General features: G+C 43.0%; 1 protein-coding gene across 1 annotated transcript; it reads left to right on the top strand.

Annotated features, from left to right (window-relative positions):
- The first annotated feature begins 4,984 nt into the window (after nucleotides 1-4,984).
- enc3 (ectodermal-neural cortex 3) lies at nucleotides 4,985-18,666 on the top strand. Its single transcript, XM_061683871.1, has 4 exons — nucleotides 4,985-5,225; nucleotides 7,696-8,738; nucleotides 8,831-9,609; nucleotides 17,432-18,666. The coding sequence occupies exons 2-3, from the start codon at nucleotides 7,716-7,718 to the stop codon at nucleotides 9,575-9,577; spliced, it is 1,770 nt and encodes a 589-aa protein (XP_061539855.1). The 5' UTR covers nucleotides 4,985-5,225; nucleotides 7,696-7,715; the 3' UTR covers nucleotides 9,578-9,609; nucleotides 17,432-18,666.
- Nucleotides 18,667-19,909: the final 1,243 nt, after the last annotated feature.

Below are 19,909 nucleotides of genomic sequence, written 5' to 3'. Positions count from 1 at the left end.
CCATCAACCACCGACGAAGAGGGCTGCCTCACCCAGACCCGCGGCACCGACCGCGGGACCCCGCCTCACACACACAAACAGTCCCGCCAGCACCCACTACCCGCCCCCCAAACCAGGCAGGGAGAAAAACTCCACAGCGGGCCCACAGCCCGCAGGGGACCACCCGGCTCCTCCACGGGAAGGGGAAGAGGAAGAGGGGACCACAGCGGGACGGAAGGAACGGAGAGAAGAGGAGGAAGCGGAACATTAAATATCGTGTCTTTGTAGTGTTTAGTGTTATTTGAATCTAATATGACTTAATGACGGAGCAAATGCATACATTAAAAAAAAATGTAAATGAAGCGCAAGCAAGTGAGATATAAAGTTACTGTAGCCTCTGTATTGTTTTTAGTCTCATGTCCTGACCATGAAGATGACCCCCCTCGCCATCCTTATGTTTCAGACAGTATGACCTCACTGAACAGACCACCTGCCTTGGCTGAGAAAATAAGTGTACAGTGAGTGTGCAGGCCAACAAAAGAGTAACGGTTACTGTCATCTAAACATGCTCACCAAGGGGATTGTTTCAATGCTGGGGCCATTGAGGAATAATCACGGGGGGTCTGATTAGTGGCGTGCCCGCCTCAGAGTAATTAATGACCAGTTGCACAACCAACACACACACACACGCCTTCAAAACACACATGTACAAATAAATTTGGCTTCAAGCCACAAGGCTTGGGCAGGGGGTTTAACGTGCAGCAAAATGAATTAACCCTAGATTACAATCATGAGTTCATTAAATCGTCTTCAATACTTAATCTTGAAGAATGGACACACTTAATAATGGACACACTTGTGTGCATGAAAACATTTGGCCCCATCAGCTGTGAGGGAGGAAGGTGCAGATCAGCACTGACAGCAATTGGAACATGTAAAATGACCAATAAAGAGGGATTTTTGAAAAAAAATGTAAACCTCAAGCTAAATAAATACACTTGGGCTCAGATTTGAAATTACAGGTATATGAAAACTCATTAGAAAACACAATTTTAAAAAGTGCTGGTAGCCTTTGTACATACATAAAATTGAGAAGCAGCAGCAGCAGCAGCAGCAGCAGCTTTGTAATCTCCCAAAAAGCAGCTGCTGAGTGTCAGCGGGTAGCAAGATGAAACCTGAGCAGCAGCAGCAGCAGCAGCGCTTGTAGTGTTACGAGATTAGCTCGTGATGGCTGTACTGGGGGGAGGCTGACCGCCCCCACACGACTACCTCGAATGTGACAAGTGTATAACGCCACAACGAATTGATCTGAGAGGCTCTGGGTTCTGTTATTGTCATATATTCCGTTTTTATTATTATTATCATTTTTTTGTAGAAGCAGACATAATTAGATTTTTCCATGAAAAGCAGAATTACATTATTACTATTATTCTCATCATCGGCATTGTTATTATTATTATTATTATGATTATGTTTTACAAGAGGGCCTTTGATTTGATATAGCCATGGGTTATATGCCTGAGACTGACAGGTTGAAAGGTAAAAATCTACTCAATTAACATATCAGACATGTTGGAACATGTCCCTACTTCGACATTCTTCTTCTTCTTCCTTTTCGAGTCCGGCCATCATCTACCATCCATGACCTAACAACAACAAAGGAAAAGAAACCTGTCTTGAGTTTCCCATTTTACTAAATTGGCTTTTTACACTATGCGAACAGATTTGGCCAACACTAGCTTTGTACAGTAAATTTTGTTATAGGGCACTTACAGGCATGAGTCGTAACATTAATTTGGGTTCCTTTTCATTTAGGTTTACATTGTTGTGCAATTTGTTGTTCAGTGTCTTTTTGTTTGGCTTTTGTGTTTTTTTTTTTTTTTTTTTTGTGACACCACCACTGAAGGATAACATGAGACGTGTTATGATTACTACTATATTGAACCAGAAATTGAACTTACTGTCAGATAGAAAAGGGTCTGAGAGCTTTGGTTTTATTATACAGTTGTTAACTTCTCTCAAAGACATGTTTGACAGTGAGGAATGTTATAATGTTACAAATCATAAACATTGCCTGATGAGTTAATAACATTGCTCTGTAGAGCTAATGAAGGTTTTATCCCATGGTGACATTTTTTTAAAATTTTGAACAATTTGGAAATCAACCAGCTTCATGAAACATTGTCTTGTTCCACTTTTCAGGTTTGTGGTTAAAATTGTCTCGCACATTCAATAATTGTGTAAGATCATGAAAGCACTTGTTAATAATGATGGTCTTAAAATGTCATGTAGCATGTACTAAATAGTAAAACGGTGACTCCAGTGACACCACACATTAATGTGCATTTGTTTATAGCACCCCACCACCACCACCACACACACAATGTTGGAAGCAGCCTATAAAAGTATGTGCATGTTGACATTGCATATTTCTTATTGTGAAGGCACTCTTGGAACATAGATGAACATTCACAATGCTCACAGGTATTTCAATTCTTCGGAGAATGCCAGGAATTCTGCCGGAGAAACAATTCCAAGGTTCACGGTGGTGCTTGAACCTACCATCATAGGATCATTAAAGACTTCTGGCTGTGTGGAACTGGCACATGAGCAAGGACAAGGTTAATCATGCTAAATGTGAGGCATTCCTGAGAGTTATGGCAACTTATTGTCAAACACTGTCACGGAGTGGGTTTGCAGTTTGCAGCGGTATACAACTACACGGCATCATATTGGGCTTTTTCAAATATACAGTGGATTTAAAAAAACATCTACTCACCCCTGTTCTAATGCCCGTTTTTGTGATATAAAGAAATGAGCGACAAGGTAAATCATTTAAAAACCTTTTCCACCATTAATGCGACCTATAATCTGTACAAGTCAATTGAAAGAAATAATAACAATAAGAAAAAGTCTGCACACCCTCAGACAACTACAATGTGGTTGTGTTCAGAATCACCCAATCACATTCAGACTCATGTTAAATGGGAGTCAGCACACACCTGCCACCATTTAAAGTGCCTCTGAATAACTGCAACAAAGGTGACCTGTTTTAGTAGGCTTTTCCTGACTTCTTTTTTTCTTTTCTTTTTTGCTTTATAGCAGAAGTATGAAGGTTTTGTGCTAACAGTGACTGCTATTTGGAACTGTTCATAATTTCTTCCGCCTTGTCAATTAGTGCCCCAGTTCCTGCCTCAAAGCATGAGGGTTCCACCATCACGCTTCACTGTTGGTATGGTGTTCTTTTGGAGCTGAGCAGTGTTGTGTTTGCGCCAAACATGTCTTGGAATTATGGCCAACATGTTCAACCTTTGTTTCATCGGACCATAAAAACATCTCCCAAGGACATGTCTAAAAATGTGCTTCTCTGAGGCCTATGTCAATGCAATGAAGACCAAGGGAGCATTGGTGTTGGATGTGTCCCAAGGACTGCACTATTGACAGTTCGGGTCATTTGCATTTCCCCGTCAATACATGTTGTTTTTTGCGCGTGGTTTTGCTTCTGCTACATCTGATTGGGTCCACTGTTCTTTGCATTTGTGAGGGATGTAAATGTCTATCAGTGGATCGACTGTAGTGAAACCTTTCGTGGATTCAGACATCTCCTGACTTCCTGGAGTTTATGCGAGGGGTGTCTTTCAACCTCCATTTGTTTCTGACACTCACTTCTTGTTGCCCTTGCTGTTGCAATGGAGCCGCGATGGAGTAGAGCATTTAGTGGGGTTGGTTGTACTGTCCCTTTTTGTATTATGTATATTTTATTGAACTCTGTATCGATTTTGGTGGCATTACATGAACAAGACTATACCGGAGTACAATACTCAGCAATAGGGAAGCGTCGAGCAAGCAGGTTTAGAGTGTTTGGGTTAGCACCATAAATAGTGCTTGCTAGTTCAGTGTTTCCCAAATCTTCATGAGCCAAGGTACGTAGTTTACATTATAAACATCTCACGGCACAACACCAAACAAAAGTTTTACAAAACTGTATATTGAAATCGTGATGATTTATTATGCTATCAAAAGGAATGTTTTTTTAAATTGTTGTTTTAGCTTTATCTGAAGAGCCTGTGAATGGATGTTTAAATGCAGCTGGAAGTTGCATTTGTTCTAAACATATGGCGTGCCATGACACCTGCTAGCCAGAAGTTGAGTTGCACTGTATTTGTTTACTGACTAGGCATGTGGCTAGAGCGCAAGGCAGTTAAGACTTCTTGTCCCTCGCACGTATGTGTGGGAAACCGAATAAGTTCCCCCTTCATATTACATAATGGCTATTAATATTGTAATTGAATGAGTAACTGGGCATAAGCGCAGCGTGTGACTGACTGAGTAACGTGAATAAGTAACTGTGAGTGTGAGTAAGTATGCATGCGTAATCTAACTGTGTAACTGTGAGTGTGACTGAGTAACCGTGCTGGTAAGCCTGTGAGTGTCAGTAAGTGTGAGTGTGAATGGGTGACCGAATGAATCAAATGTGTGAGTGTGAGCAAGTATCTGAGTAACTGTTTGGAGTAACTCCATTTATTATCTGTGTGCGTGCGCGCGTGTGTGTCTATGCGTGGTATCTCACACTCTCATCTCGTGTGTGCGTGATATGTCCTTAAATATATTTGAAAATGTAGAGACTCAGATAGCAATTAATTGTTTTGAGAAGCAAATTCATTTTCATCGTCTGGGGGGCCTGCCTTAGCCTTGGCCAGGGATAGTCTCAATCACAATGCATTGCAGTTCGACACTCTCGCAAAACACAATATTAACCATACCTTATTATTAAACCGGTGCCAAGCCCATTTCCCATTGTTGCCTTAGCATCAGTAGCCGTAGCTAGCTAATGAAGCGGCCTGAGTGGGTCGTGAAGAGAGGGACAAAGAAGAAAAAGGCACGGTGGTGCTCGAGTGTGATTGGACAAGAGCAACGGAGGAGGCGGAGGCTCGGGGGCGGGGTCAGCAAACGCTGCCGAATGCTGCTGTGTGCTCTTCCTCTTCGTCATTGACTCGCTGCAGGCTGTCGTGGCTCCTCGCTCGCTTCCCAACTTTTTCCTCCTCTCCCAAACTTTCTGCGGGCTCCAGACAAATGGCTGCCAAGCCCTCTGACTCTTTAGCTCATAGAATCGTCTTGAACTGGGAAAGCTGGTTCGCTTAAATTGTGACTACAAAAAAAAAAAAAAACCACGAACAACTTGCGAGTGAACTCGTCGAAAGCCGTTCGAAGGAATCCGGAGACGCGTCGCTGCCATTTGCTTCAAGGTAAGTTTGTGTCCACGAACCCACGGTGTTGACTTGACTTCCCTGCATGCGTGACAAGTTAAGTTGTGTCGTCTCCCCTTCCCACACACACAAATTCTTGTCCTCATGAGCGCTATTAAAATGTTTACGGGGGGAGGTGCACAAAACCCAATTGGATTTCACGCCGAGTCCGGCCACGCAAAGCCCACGCAGTCCACTGCCATTCAAAAGACGACTTCATGTGATCCGGAGTGGAACAAAAGATAGAATGGAGGCGAGTGGAGCTCTTATTGCTTTATGGCTTTCGGGCTGGTTTGTAATTACAATGAGCAGAGATGGCTTTAAACTTGTGAAAATGGGCCAGTCTTTGAAAGAAGGTCACCCTCAACGTACTTGTTGAAGTTATCTCGTCACTTCTTTTGTGGTAGCCTTGACGTTTGACAGACATACATGTATACCCTTTTAGCATGTCGTCATGTGTCTTGGGATCTTTTAAAATCACTCATTTATTTATACGATGCAGTGCTCCACAAATAAGACCACCATCATTCAAAACCAACCTAAATTAACAATGATAATTACCCAAAATTTTAGTTTTATGTTTCGGTAATGGTTATTGCACACCAATATGGAGATCCTTTACCAAAAATTATATACTGTACACTATTTTAAAGCAAGCAAAATATGCATATTTACTGTTTTAAAAAAAGTTTAAAAAAATATATATATTTTTTTTTATTTAATGATTGAGTTGTCAAAGTGTAGTTATGGACTTGCATTTCTAGACAGAAAAAAACGTTTTTGTGGTTGAAGGAACCACATGAAGATGTGCACACCACTGCGTTTCAGTGGTGTGCACATCTGCCTCACAGTTAAGAGGGTCTGGGTTTGAATCTCAAGTATATTCTTCCTGTTATTGTGTGGCTTTTCTTCAGAAACTCCAGCGTCCTCCGTGGTCTCACAAATTGTCTATAGGTGTGAAATGTGGTTGTGTCAATCTATATGTGCAGTTCAGAGTGTACCTCGACTCTCCCAAGTCGGTTGGGATAGGCTACAGTTCACCGGTGACCCGAATGTTCAAAATTCAGCTCTGTAGAAAATAAATGGATTATAATTTCTTGATAACGCTGTCAGATGAGAGTTTTGTTCCTGCAGTCCTAAACAGAAAAAAGTGGTTTTAGTGGCTGAATGTTATGCTTGAGGGCAGCACAGTGTGAGTGAGGGGTTAGCGCGACTGCCTCACAGTTCAGAGAAGGGTTCGAACCTTGACTCCGGCTTTCCAGTGTTGGCGTTGGAAGATGTTTGCAGAGCGATACTTTAACCTAGTGGCTGTTAGAGGCATGTATTGTTCAAAGTTTTATGTAGTGTATTTACATTTTGCAACTTCCTGATGAAATGTATTTCTGTATGTAATAATTGATATTATTATATTAAGTGTAGTGTTCATGGCAGTAAGGTAAAGTATTTGTTAGCATGTCTGCCTCACAGCTGGTGGTCTTGTACATTTATTAAGCATTGCATTTGTCGAGCCGGACAACTTTGGGGCAACGCATTTGTTCCTATGGTACTACATTTTTAGAAGAATGTACATTATTGTTATTGACATGCTACTCTAGTGGTGCTATATAATGTTCTACTTTTGTACCTTTTTGACCTTGATAAAGTTCAAAATTGCTAACCTGCAGTTTAGAAATTGAATGTACATAGATTGTATCTCAAGGGACAGAAATGGACTATTACGGTAGCAGTAACTTAATAAGCACCATATTATTGTACCTTAGTGGCCCAGCTTGGAAACATGCTTGTACAATTTTGGTCCTGGAAAAAGCAAACGATAACAAAAGGGTTACCTTGGAGTCTAATAATTAGCCCAGTTACTGGAGACTGCACTTTGAAGGCAGAGAAATTGACTGTCGTCTATTTCTGACAGGTTTTAAAACACTGCCTGCAGTTGGAGAGCCAGCAGGGTAATTCATTGGCTGTCACAGTGGCTGAAGTAGACTCGCAGCCTTGAAATGTTTATAGGGGTGGAAAAATGTGATATAAGGAGGCACGCCGGTATCATTCGTAGCAGGGGTGTGTGTGAAGGCCAGTTGTTTGGACATTCTCACGTGTTTGATATTTTCTGTGGGAGTGCTCTGTGTCGGCTTGCCTTTTAACTCCCTAAAGTCTGAAGTTCATTTCCGTAGCAACACTTCAAACAAAGTTTTATTACTGTCGGTAACTACCTTTTTTGTTTAATAAAGAAATAAAGGCGTGTGTATACATATGCTCTTATCATACTCACCCCCATTCAAGCTGTTGGAAACTTCATTGAAATGTTTTTCATACAAATAGCCAGTGTAACATACTAACTGGGGGTTAGTGGTACACTATGGCACATTTCCACTCTTATACAAGTTTGTGTTACGTCGCTAGCATATGAACCGAACTCTGTTGTAAACAGTGTCTTCTTTCAACTAATTGTGTGGATTTCTTTCTTTTTTGCTAGGCTCCAGTTTCAAATTCAAAATGTCCGTCAGTAGTCACGAAAACCGAAAGTCTCGCTCCAGCTCCGGCTCCATGAATATCCAACTGTTCCACAAGACATCGCATGCCGACAGCCTCCTGACCCAGCTCAACCTGCTTCGCAAGCGTAAAGTCTTCACAGATGTTGTCCTGAAAGCCGGTAACAGGGCCTTCCCGTGCCACCGGGCCGTCCTGGCCTCCTGTAGTCGATACTTTGAGGCTATGTTCAGCGGCGGACTGAGGGAGAGCCGTGATGCCGAAGTCAACTTCCACGACTCTCTCCATCCGGAGGTGCTGGAGCTGCTGCTCGACTATGCCTATTCGGCCCGAATCCTCATCAATGAAGAAAACGCAGAGTCCCTGCTAGAGGCCGGTGATATGCTTCAGTTCCATGACATCAGGGACGCAGCGTCAGAGTTTCTAGAAAAGAACCTCCACCATTCCAACTGTTTGGGGATGATGCTGCTGTCAGACGCCCATCAGTGCCAGAGACTGTATGAGCTGTCATGGCGCATGTGTCTTGCAAACTTCGCTACCCTCTACAAAACCGAGGACTTCCTGAACCTTCCCAGAGACAATGTGCGTGAGCTTATCCTCAGTGAGGAGCTAGAGGTAGAGGACGAGAGCCTAGTGTATGAGGCTGTAATTGACTGGGTGAAGGCCGACATGGAGCAGAGGCACAGCGAGCTGCCCGAGCTGCTGCGTTGTGTCCGCCTGGCGCTTCTACCCGAGACGTACCTGCTCAACAACGTGGCTTCAGAGGAGCTGGTCATGTGTCACAAGGTGGGCCGAGAGATTGTTGAAGATGCCGTGCGGTGCAAGATGAGGATCCTGCAGAATGATGGCATCGTGACAGGATTCTGTGCCCGGCCCAGAAAAGTCAGCCAGGCCTTGCTGCTACTCGGAGGACAAACCTTCATGTGTGACAAAGTCTACGTGATTGACAACAAGACCAAAGAGATCACCCCCAAGACCGACATCCCTAGCCCCAGAAAGGAATGCAGCGCCTGTGCCATCGGTTGTAAGGTAAGCACGTTGTGAAGTGCATCTGAGCGTTTTAGATCTTAAAGACATTTAAGATTGGCACTTATAAGATAAATCTGGAACTTGTGTTGCAGGTTTATGTCACTGGCGGGCGTGGCTCTGAGAACGGGGCCTCCAAAGACGTCTGGACCTATGACACTTTGCATGACGAGTGGTCCAAAGCGGCGCCCATGTTAGTTGCCAGATTCGGACATGGATCAGCAGAGCTGGACCACATGCTTTACGTTGTGGGAGGTCACACTTCACTTGCAGGATCCTTTCCTGCCTCCCCATCCGTGTCACTTAAACAGGTGGAGCAGTACGACCCGCAGACCAATAAATGGACGCTGGTGGCTCCACTCAGAGAAGGCGTTAGCAACGCTGCCGTTGTCGGTGCTAAAAACAAGCTGTTTGCCTTTGGCGGAACCAGTGTCAACAGAGACAAATATCCCAAGGTTCAGTGCTTTGACCCGTGCCAGAACCGGTGGTCCGTTCCGGCAGCATGTCCGCAGCTTTGGCGCTACACAGCCGCGGCGGTAGTTGGAAACAACGTAGTTGTGATCGGGGGCGACACCGAATTCTCCGCCAGCTCTGCGTACCGCTTCAACAGCGAGACGTACCAGTGGTCAAAGTTCGGCGATGTGACTGCCAAACGTATTAGCTGTCATGCCGTGGCGTCGGGGAATAGACTATACGTGGTTGGGGGGTACTTTGGGGCTCAAAGGTGTAAGACCCTAGACTGCTATGATCCATCATCAGACTCTTGGGACAGCGTGACCAGCGTTCCTTACTCACTCATTCCCACGGCCTTCGTCAGTACATGGAAGTACCTGTCAGCCTAGAAACGCATGGATGCGTTGAGCTTCCTACGGTGGTGAGTGTTTCTAGTCTCCAAAACACGTCACACAGTCACAGGTGAATGTCAGTTTGAGCCGAACAAGGCCGGTTTCCAAGCCTGCACTGTTGCCAGGGTTGCTACTGGTTACAGTTACACATTATCTAGCCGCTGTGGTGACCGGGTGTTGGATAAACACGCTGGTCTGCAGAGCTGGAGGAATGTCAGCAGCGTTGCTAATTACAGAGCAGAGTGCCGCAACACAGGACCTCTGTCATTGGATCAGGCCTGTGCTTGTAGTGCCAGGTAGACGAATGAGCCGGCACGATCAGTCTGAAGTCAGCACCCGGAATTCTGCAGGTTATAAGAGAAGACCGTTTAGGACTCGGGTGTACAGTGAACCCCCGTTAATCGGGGGATACGTTCCAGACCTACCCACAATAGGTGAAAATCTGCAATATAGAGAGAACATATGTTTTTATATAGTCTTATCCCTCACACACACTTTGATACTCAACTTTAAACATATTAAAACAGTTACATTTATTAAAAGATACTTTTTAAAGTATACATTAGCGCCTGTCCTCACTCTCTCCTGCTCACACTGTTGTTTACTTGTCAGTCCCAGTTGAAATTTACGATAAAACTGACACCCTAAAAGTCAAGTGAAGTTTATTTGTATAGCCCTTAATCACTAAAGAGTCTCAAAGGGCTTCACTGGCCCACAGTTGAAAAAGATCAGCGACATCAACTGGTCTAAACCCACTAACCCCTAAACGAAAGAGAATTAAACATTGCATATTTAAACACAATGTTCAGCCAAACCTTAGCCTATAACTTTGTCTCCCAAAAGTCCGCAAGCTTAATGCTAACATATACTGTCATTGGAAATCCTATGCAGTAGACGGGCAAACACAAATGAGCATAACTGTTACGGTAATTCTAAACCTTCAAAATACCGCTACTGTTACACCAGCAACACAGAGTAGAAACAGACGTGGAACTGTATTTCACTGAAGGGGCATCCTCCTCCTCTTGCTATTAATTCTACTGCATCTCTTCCACGAGACCTCGGCGGTGTCCGCACAATTTTGGTACTACACCGAAGGCATGCAACATTAAATTCATCCATCCCTATATGTAATAACCCATACAAAAACGATGGTTAAAAAATCTGCAATATAGTGCGGGCTTGAACAGTGAACCGCAATATAAGCAGGGAAAACCTGTACTTTCATCAGAATAGGGCAGGTCAGTCCATAATGTTTTAGGCAATCAATTGATCCTTATAATGAAGCCATTCTGAGTGTCTGCTGGTACTTTGTACATGAAACTTAGTCGGTGAGCTCAAAGTTCTTTTTAAAGTGCTCACTCAATCGACGGAAAACCGCTTGGCGGTCTGCAACTCATCAGTCGCGTTAGACTGCAGCGTCTTTTTATTGTTGATTGGTGTTTTTGTCTTTCTTGATCATTTAAGTTGAAAGTAAACTCGTGGCTGGGGGTTTATTATGATGACGACAGTCATTCATTCAGCAGCATTTGTGTGCATTGATGTTTATGTGCTGTTGACTCGTTGGTTTTGAGGGATTGTTTTATTTTTATCTCGGCCCATCACTTTTTTCTTTTTCATATATTCTTTTAAACTTACTTTTAACTCTTTTGTCTAAGAGGAGCTTTGGTCTTAAGTGCACAGTGTCTGTAATGTAAATAACAATTCCCTCCGTGTAGCGCCTTTCCTTTAGGCACGTTATTTTCACTTTGACAGGTCGTTTTCGGGGACTTGACAACAACCACATTTTTTTTTTCCCCCCGTCTGGTAAACAAGATTGTAACTTCCATACGGGCGTGTTGTGCGATGCCAAAAGGGTGACGTATAGCTGAGTGCGAGCGAGGGCGTCTGCTGCTCTGCCTGTGTCGACTGAACACAGCTGGTTGTGATGTGAGCTGGGCTAGTTGGCGGGGGGGAGGTATAGCATGACTGCTGCTGAGGACCACTGTCTCTGCGGCAAGCATTTTAGTTTTTTTGGGGCATAGATGGAGGCAGACAGGCTGGCTTAGAAAAGATCAAGGCACCGCATCCCTCTGCAGTTACCGTGGTGACCGCCCCACTGCCTTTATGTTTAATTACAACAGCGAAGACAAGAAGAACAGAATTTTAGGGAGGTCTTCCATTTGTTAAAGCAGGAGAACTTGTGTGTGTACTCTGTGTTTCTATCTTTGTGTGCTGCAATGTATGACATCGCACCCAAATTAAATACTACACACACACACACACGCACGCACGCACACAGAAGGAGTTGCTAGTGCAGCGCACGTAAGACCAGAAGAAGCAAAGCTATATTTTGCCGGCTTTGGCAGCCGAGACTAATGCCTGCCTAAAAATACTTAGCTCCAGAGGCTGTCAACTTTCAGCTGGGGTCAAAGAGGAAGAATAATTGTGTGTCTGTAGCGCATACATGTGTTTCACTTAGTTTATGGGAGGGTTAATAACCTCCACTCAGCTGTGCATGTACTGTATTTGTGCTTTTATGCGGTTGTGAAACTTAAACCGAAAATGTTTTTCTTTTCCTCTCGCTCGCTCGCTCGCTCATACACACACACACACGAAGCTGCATTGCTGGCATTGCCTGTCCTTTCAAAAAGAGCCAGAAACTTACTCTAAATTGGAAAGAATGAAGGTGTGGCCGTCGTTCCTAATCGTAAAGATGTAACTGCTGCCTGTATGAGATGGCAAGCATTTCACCTACATTGTGCTTGGAGCCCCATGTCCCGCAAACTGCAATGTCGAGACAAGTTGTTGATGGGAAGAGTCTAGAAATTGTGCTTCATATGTAAATTGCTATGCCATGTAATCATGTAGCAATAAATGCAACGGTATTGCTTGGTTTTTGCTCCAAAGTGTCATTTCTATCCATCTATTTTCTATTGCATGTGTCCTCATTAGCTGGAGCTGACTTTGAGTGAGAGGCAGGGTACATCCAGGACTGGTCGCCAATCAATTGCAGGGCACATGGTAGACAAACAATAATTCACACTGCATGCATTTTGGGGGGAGGAAACCCACACAAGCATGAGGAGAACATGCAAACTCCACACAGGATGGGGACTTCCAACAAACTGTGAGGCAGACAGGTTAACCAGTGTAATGTCCTTTTATGGAAAATTTACAGTAGTAAATGTAGATTTTTTTGATAAGCAGAATGAAGTGAAGTTTATTATTTGAAACGTGACTAAGTAAAAACTATGACAAAGGCAAAATGATCGTCTTGTTGCTTTAGGCTGAGGGTGGGACAGCTGAAATGCAAATTTTAACTAGAGGCCATAAAGAGGCATATAAAAAAACATTTGAAACATGGTCTCACAGTGAAAGTTTTTGAAAATAACATTCTAAATGCTGAAACTGTCCATCTGAAAAAACAAAGGCCATTCGGAAGAGTCCAGTGTGTGCATGAGTCACGCATGGGGCTATTGTTGTTGTTGTCACTTCCCCAGCAAAGTGTACATTTACTAAAATGTTGATATGTCAGGGTCACACCTCCAACTAGTGTTTTTCTTGTATAATCTTAATGTGCTCAGTTTCTGGTATCAGCCTACAGGCAGACAGCCTGTGACCAGACCTCTGCATCAAGTTCAACACAATGCTCCCCTTGAAAGCAGTAAACTGTGACAACCTCACGAATGACTGTTATCTATGATTCAGACTTTTGGCTCTAGACCACCCCACCACCACAATCGTCGCTCCCTACTCATCGCCTCTCGTCACATCAAATTCACAAACATAAGCGCCACTTCAACGGCTTCAACTGAAGCTGTGTGATCGAGTCCACCTGGTGGGGGCAGAGGTCGCCTGGGGGGACTCCTCGGCGAGCTCATGGCGTCCCAAGACAGCTGCTGTAAAACGGAAAGGTCGCAGTAGGATCGGGGAGGAGGAGTGTCGAGGCCCCCGCTCACTCAAACTAATGTTTTATTAATGCCTCGCTGTGAGGACCACCAGGAGCCCAAAGCGAATAAGGCTTTTATAATTGCATCTGTGTACAGCAACCCCCCTCCTCCATCCACACACACAGTTAGTAGCACATGCACACACACTTGGCGTCCTGTCCCTTGAGTAATCAATCTGCTGATTTGCATAATTCTAATGGACTTTTTATTACGCTTTGCTCGGCGCTGTAAGTAAGAGAAAGCGAGAGGAGAGAAGATGCTTCAAATGGCTGAATAATCGCTTGCGCTAATTTGATTAGGCCTTCAAAAAGCGACGAGCCATCATACAGTTCCAGAGGCCTCTTCAGGGGAGCCAGCTGGCATGAGCCAAAGTGTTTCTCTGCCTGGTAATTCATCTTGAATTACGTAATATTTGCGCCTCTGAAGTAGGACTGAAGTGGCATGTATTGAGTTACAGGGGCCCTCTTTGTTCCAGTCTTTTACCTCAAGGATGCCCCATTATCCTCTGCAGCTGCACCAAGACGCTGGTCTCACCACTCTTTTTACAGCACAAACAATGCAAACACATGTAAATGGTTGTGACACACGTGAAGGTCAATGCAGTGGAATGCTAGGTGGTCATTAGTAAACAAGGCACGAGCCGGCCTTGCTGGACACAGAGAATAAAGAAGGTGGCCTTGTGAGTAAATGGAAAGATGTGGCTGTAACATCAATGAAGCTAGAAAATATAAAAAATAAGTGCCATTGTGCACATGCCATTTGTTTGAGAACTATGATCTAAGTGCGTGTTGTGCATTATTTAATGGTTGGTGATTACTTCATTGTTGGTAGTCCACAAGTACTTATTCCAAAAAAAGCATTTCAGGTTGCATGAAGGCTCTAAGTTGTCCATAGGTGTGAGTGTCACTGGTTGTTTCTCTACATGTGCTTTGTGATTGGCTGGAGACCAATCTGTACCCAAAGTCAGCTGGGATAGGCTCCAGCTCACCTGCAACCCTAACCAAAAAGAGCGCTATACAAAAATTAATGGATGGACTTTCTTGTTTCTGATTGGTTAACACGTCCCCGCTGTCAGTGTTAATTATGGTACCACCTGTTGCTTTGGCATGAATTTGCCAAGACATTTTCACGCGGACGCACAATTTTAAGCAGGTGTGGGCACTAGGGTTGCAAAAGTCTGAAACCTTCCATGCGAAGAAATGTTTGTGAAATATCAGATTCAGATTCAAGTCAAAGAACTTAAATGTAGCTGGAAAAATTATAATATCAGTTTTCAGCATAGTAAACGGTTAAGACAACCATCCATTTTCTATGTCGCCTGTTCTCATTAGGGTCAGGGTCAGGTGAGTCGGAACCTATCCAAGCTGACTACCTGGAGAAAAACCATGCAAGCATAGGAAGAGCTGAGCCAAGATTGGAAACCTGGACCTCTCAACTGTGAGGCAGATGTGCTACCTACTACTATGCACAGTGCTGGCTCAAGTTAAAACAACCACATAATAAAAAATAAATAAATACATGCAGATATGATTTAAAGACATGTTGTAAAGGGTTGTTTAAATGTACATGTGGATGGGCAGTCCTACAAACAGCTCAACAACGACAGGCAATGTTTTTTTTGTCTGGATTAGGCTTGAACTACTTCCCATAATAAACCTAAGAAGTTTGGTAATGCTTTTAATTCTAATTAGCTTTCCATTTAGCAGGATTCACCTCAGCACGTACTCAGGGAAATGAAGGGGGTCGTTCAGAGGATCACAGCACTTATACGCACATCGACACACGGTTTACCGCACTAGCATGCGTTTCTTGCGTGTAGTTTTTGCCGTTAGGCCATACAAGAAAGACATAAATACAATAGGTGAGTAAGGCACAAGTGTCAAGTCTTTTTATTAAAAAGTTGGCTTATTAAGTTAGGTTGTCGCTCAATGAAGCATTTAGACGTAAAAACAGACTCGTCGCCGTTTCCACACTGTTGGGCCAGAAAATGACAGGCAGCTGGATGACGAAAGCTGAGTATAAAAGAGCCATGACTCTTATTATTAAAAAGTAATGATGGTCATCACTCAGTAAAGTACTAAGGAGTGAGACGCAGCTTTGTCATCATCTCCACTTGAGAAAGATTAAACAGGTGGTAGAAGCTGAAGAACTCGACGAGAGCAGGCATTAACCTGTGCACAGAGCACACCACTGGTTACTTAAGTACATTTTTTGGATATGTGTACTTGAATTATTTACGCATTTTACTCCCAAAATTTGAAAGCAGATACAGTATCTATACTTCATACTCCTTACGTTTTCAAAATTGGCAAAAGCCGGTACTTGTAAACAAACCACTGCTGGAGAAGATTTGTCATTGTCACATTTATTGGCAATACACACCCTCACGCAAGTGTAGCCTGTTGCTGTGCTTTATTTTGGTAAAAGCAGTGATAGCAACAAAGGACACACCAATTGTTCAATGTCCGCTCCTTTGTAAGTGTGAAACACAGTAGCATTATAGCGTGGATCAGCACAGGCTTTGCCGGGTCTTGTTTCATCATCCAAACAAGTCAACCGCAGTCAAATTGGTCGAGATTAGAGCGCAAGGGCTCATCCGCTGACGATGACAATTAGGGGTAAAAATTGTGTTCCTCCCTCCCGAATAGCCAGTGGAACATTCCATCCTAACAGCAGGGCACTGAACTATCTGCGGCGCTAGCTGGAGATCAGTGATGCCAAATATTTAACAAGAGTTGTGAAAATGGTGCTCAACTGCTGCAGGAATGTCAAGAGGGATCCAAGAGAGAGGTCTTCATGTATTGGCCAGTTAAAGCAAAGGGTTTTCACAGGAGATCATTACCTCCTCCAAGGACTTCATTGGCATTTGTTTGCCTGTTAATGATACGAAGCGGATTATTATGCAAAAATCCATTTCCACAGCAACAGTTTATGGATAAAAGTGCAGATCCTACCTTTTATCGCTCATTATTTAGCATTTATAGCAATTTGGAAAATTCCACTCTGACAATAGCTATTGACCTTACTATTTTAGCCCTACCAAAGACTTAAGGAAAAAACGTTGAGATATGTTCTACCTCAGGTCACTGATGGAGTAGAATTCACAAATTCATCTATTCATGTTTTTTCTTTTGTTGATGTTTTTGCGTTCTTTCTTAAATGCCCTAGGATGCTAAAAGATTCCACCAAAGCCCTGTCTGAATAGTAAAGTAGTATAGTGAATTGGTGTCAAGGAAGTACGATATGCAGTAGAGTCAAGCTTTGTTTGTCGAGTGGGAGCTAAGTTTAGCCTGGGTTGTTAGTGCAAGTTACGAGGGTTTGATCAAACGGTTTTGGTAATCGGAGTTTGTGGTATATTTTTGATTTCAACAAATAATCTTGGCAGCTCCAATTACTTTGGAGCAGGTGGGGGCTGCTTTCGTTTTTTCGCTATTTGTGGCAGGGCTCGGGTCCCTCTCCCCACGAGGATTATGGCACTATTTTGAAGTGGAAAACTTTCCACTCTACTGTGCTTTTCAGATGGAATTACAGTGCATGTTAACATTTATTTTAAGGGGGCATTTTTAGATAATTGTACTTTATTTTTGAGAGAATAATTTATGCACCTTACTGACAAAACGCGCACACGTGCCAGAGTTGGTGGAGAATGTGTTCTGCATTGGCAGTTTATTTGCACAGACGTTGAGCGTGTTTATGAGCGATGTGCACGCCTCAGGCGACTTAAAGGCACATTCTACCGAGGAAGCGTGGCGCCATTAACGCTACGCCTCATGAGCTGATGGTAAGCTGAATAAAATCTCTCTTTGACAAGCTGAAGGGAGACCTGGAGACCTCCGTGCATTCTTGTGTGGCCATGTACCCTCGCCGGGTCGTCATCGGACCAGACCATTAATCTCCTCCTTTCACCCTCTCTCCACAGCAACGAGGGTGAAGGGCCCGTGTGTTCCCCGCCGGCGTTCCCGGTATCGTCAACATTGGACTGGCTCGATTCCTGGAAAGTGAAGACTGAAAGAGCGTCTTCGTCGCCTCCTTCCACCGGATGTGTTTACCCGGAACGTCTTGTGTAACTTTCCCATGCAGCCCCTAAACCGGTGCGGTTGCCATGCACTCCTTGTAACATGTGAAGCACAGCCAGGGGAGGCCCCCGGAGCAGAAAACGCCATAATTTAACGCCTCCATTGGAATGAACAATGTTAGACTGAAGTCCTGCAACATTTAGCCAAAAGCAAGTCCTTCCTTCCTTCCTTCTCCTCGTCACACTGGGCTTTCACGCAGGTGTAACGGACCGAACCGCTGACTGATTGACTGACTCCATCGGGCCTTTGCGTTGGCAGACACGTGTAGAAGCCGAGAAGACGTGTGCTAAAAGTGGATGATTTTGTACACAGTACGACTCTTCCTGTCTCTATTTATAGATGTTGGACTTGGGCTTCCCTCAATTTTGGCCAGCTTAAATTTGTATCTTCCTCCTGAAGTGAATATACAAATTGGCAAGGCCCGTTACAGCTGAAGTAGTTACTTATTTTTGTGTGTCTCAGGGTTATGTGTATATTTGTTTACTGCATGAAGAGGGATTAACTGTATTCGCTCGAGAAAGATGACCTCTTTGTCAGTTTTTAATAATGCTCTTCTTTCTGTGAATGTAAAGGTTTCATGACAAAGGTTTTTTTTTTTTTTTTTTTTTTTTTAGATGACATCAGCAGTGTTTTTCCATCTGAAAGTTCAAAAGTGTGCTTCTTCTTATAGCGGCGGTTATATTGGAAACACAGACGCTGCCAAAACCTGAATAGTAAAACTTTGCGACATCTTCATTTAAAGATGTGTCCCAAGTTATTTCTAGCTACTGTAACATTTTTGTTTTCATTTTAAATTTAAACATCTTAAAAGTACTGAATAGTTTGTATATTTTCTTAATAATTGATCATTTCTTTTTGATTTGCACAGTTTGTACAAGCTCTCTTCGTGGTCTTAACTTTATTACGTCTTTGTCTTAACCCGGCTTTGGGTCGTGCGAACGCTTTTTGAATCAAGCTAACTTTATTTGATCAGACAGATTGCCGATCTTTTTGAATCAACCTAACTTTATTTGATCAGACAGATTGCCGATAGACGCTCTGTTACTTCCCTTCCTCTTAATGTCAATAAAGAAATATCCTGTTCATAGCAACGGCCTTGATTGTCATGTTTTCCAGGGGCTGCTTGCTCACGCAGCAATAAACAAACCTCAAACTGTGTTCCACATGTATTTGGACAATTAAATTTTTATCATTTTGCCTTAAACAACACCTCAGTGTAAATGTGACTCATAAGAGGTTTGACAAAAAGGTTTACCATTCAAGAATTGCATCCATTTTAAGCAGATTATAAATCCATGTTCAGGGGCTCAAAGGTGTGGACAGTCACATAATTGTAACTAGAACGACGATTTTCATCGGTGAGTGAAGCTCGAAGCACGATTTTGCTGTAAAATCCATATTTTTGTAAAACATCTTAAATTCTACGCACTAAATTCTATGACACTTTTTATGGTTTTATTAAAAATCCATTATGGTGCTGAAAAAGGTAAACTAAAGTAAAAAGCGGTCCTTGTCCAAAACCATGTTTTAATAAGGTTTATGAAATTGAATGGGGATGGAAGATCAAACACCTACTCTTGTCTTTGCCAATATTTATTCATTATAATTTGATTACTTTCTTTTCAGTCATCTGTTGTATCATGTTACTATTTCAAGAGAGACAAGGAATTAAATATTTCCCAGTCGGAATGTTTTTCCAAGTTGTTTGCAAGTTGTGTGCAGATGGATTTGAATATTAAGTGGACATTTCCTCTGCATGTTGTGTGAGTACTGTGAAATCATACTTTAAATATTTAAACATAACTCAAATGCAGCTCACTTAAAAGGGGCCTATAGGTTATATAAAACGCACCAAATGAATCAGAAATGTTTCGGTTTAAGGCCTAAAACTGGAGCGATTCAAGTTAAATATTTTCCAAGAGAGCCGAGGCAGACCGGGACTGTTAATTGGATATAAAGAAGAGGAGGCTCTGAAAATCCCCCACTGAAGCTGTGACATCACGTCAGCAGCGTGGGATGTGTTCATGTCAGTATGGGTCAGTGTTGCCAACTCATTTTCAGGGGATGTTGATTAAATGGCTAAATGACGTTGCCATTACATGATGATGTCATTACATAAGTAGGACATTAGATTCTGTAGCTATGGCATTACGCAAATTGACAGGCTATCTCAACGTACATTTTTTTAATTTGCAATTTTTTGTTTATCCTTACATTTTTAATTGTAAGAGCAATATTAACACAACACGTTATAGGCTTGTTTTGGTCATATTTTTCTAAACATGAACAGCGGCTGAAATAAGTATTTAACACGTCACCAT

Source organism: Phycodurus eques, chromosome 8, assembly GCF_024500275.1.
Source record: "Phycodurus eques isolate BA_2022a chromosome 8, UOR_Pequ_1.1, whole genome shotgun sequence".
Lineage (NCBI taxonomy): Eukaryota > Metazoa > Chordata > Actinopteri > Syngnathiformes > Syngnathidae > Phycodurus > Phycodurus eques.
The sequence above is the reverse complement of the archived record's forward strand: the minus strand, read 5'-3'. Positions and strand labels throughout refer to the sequence as shown.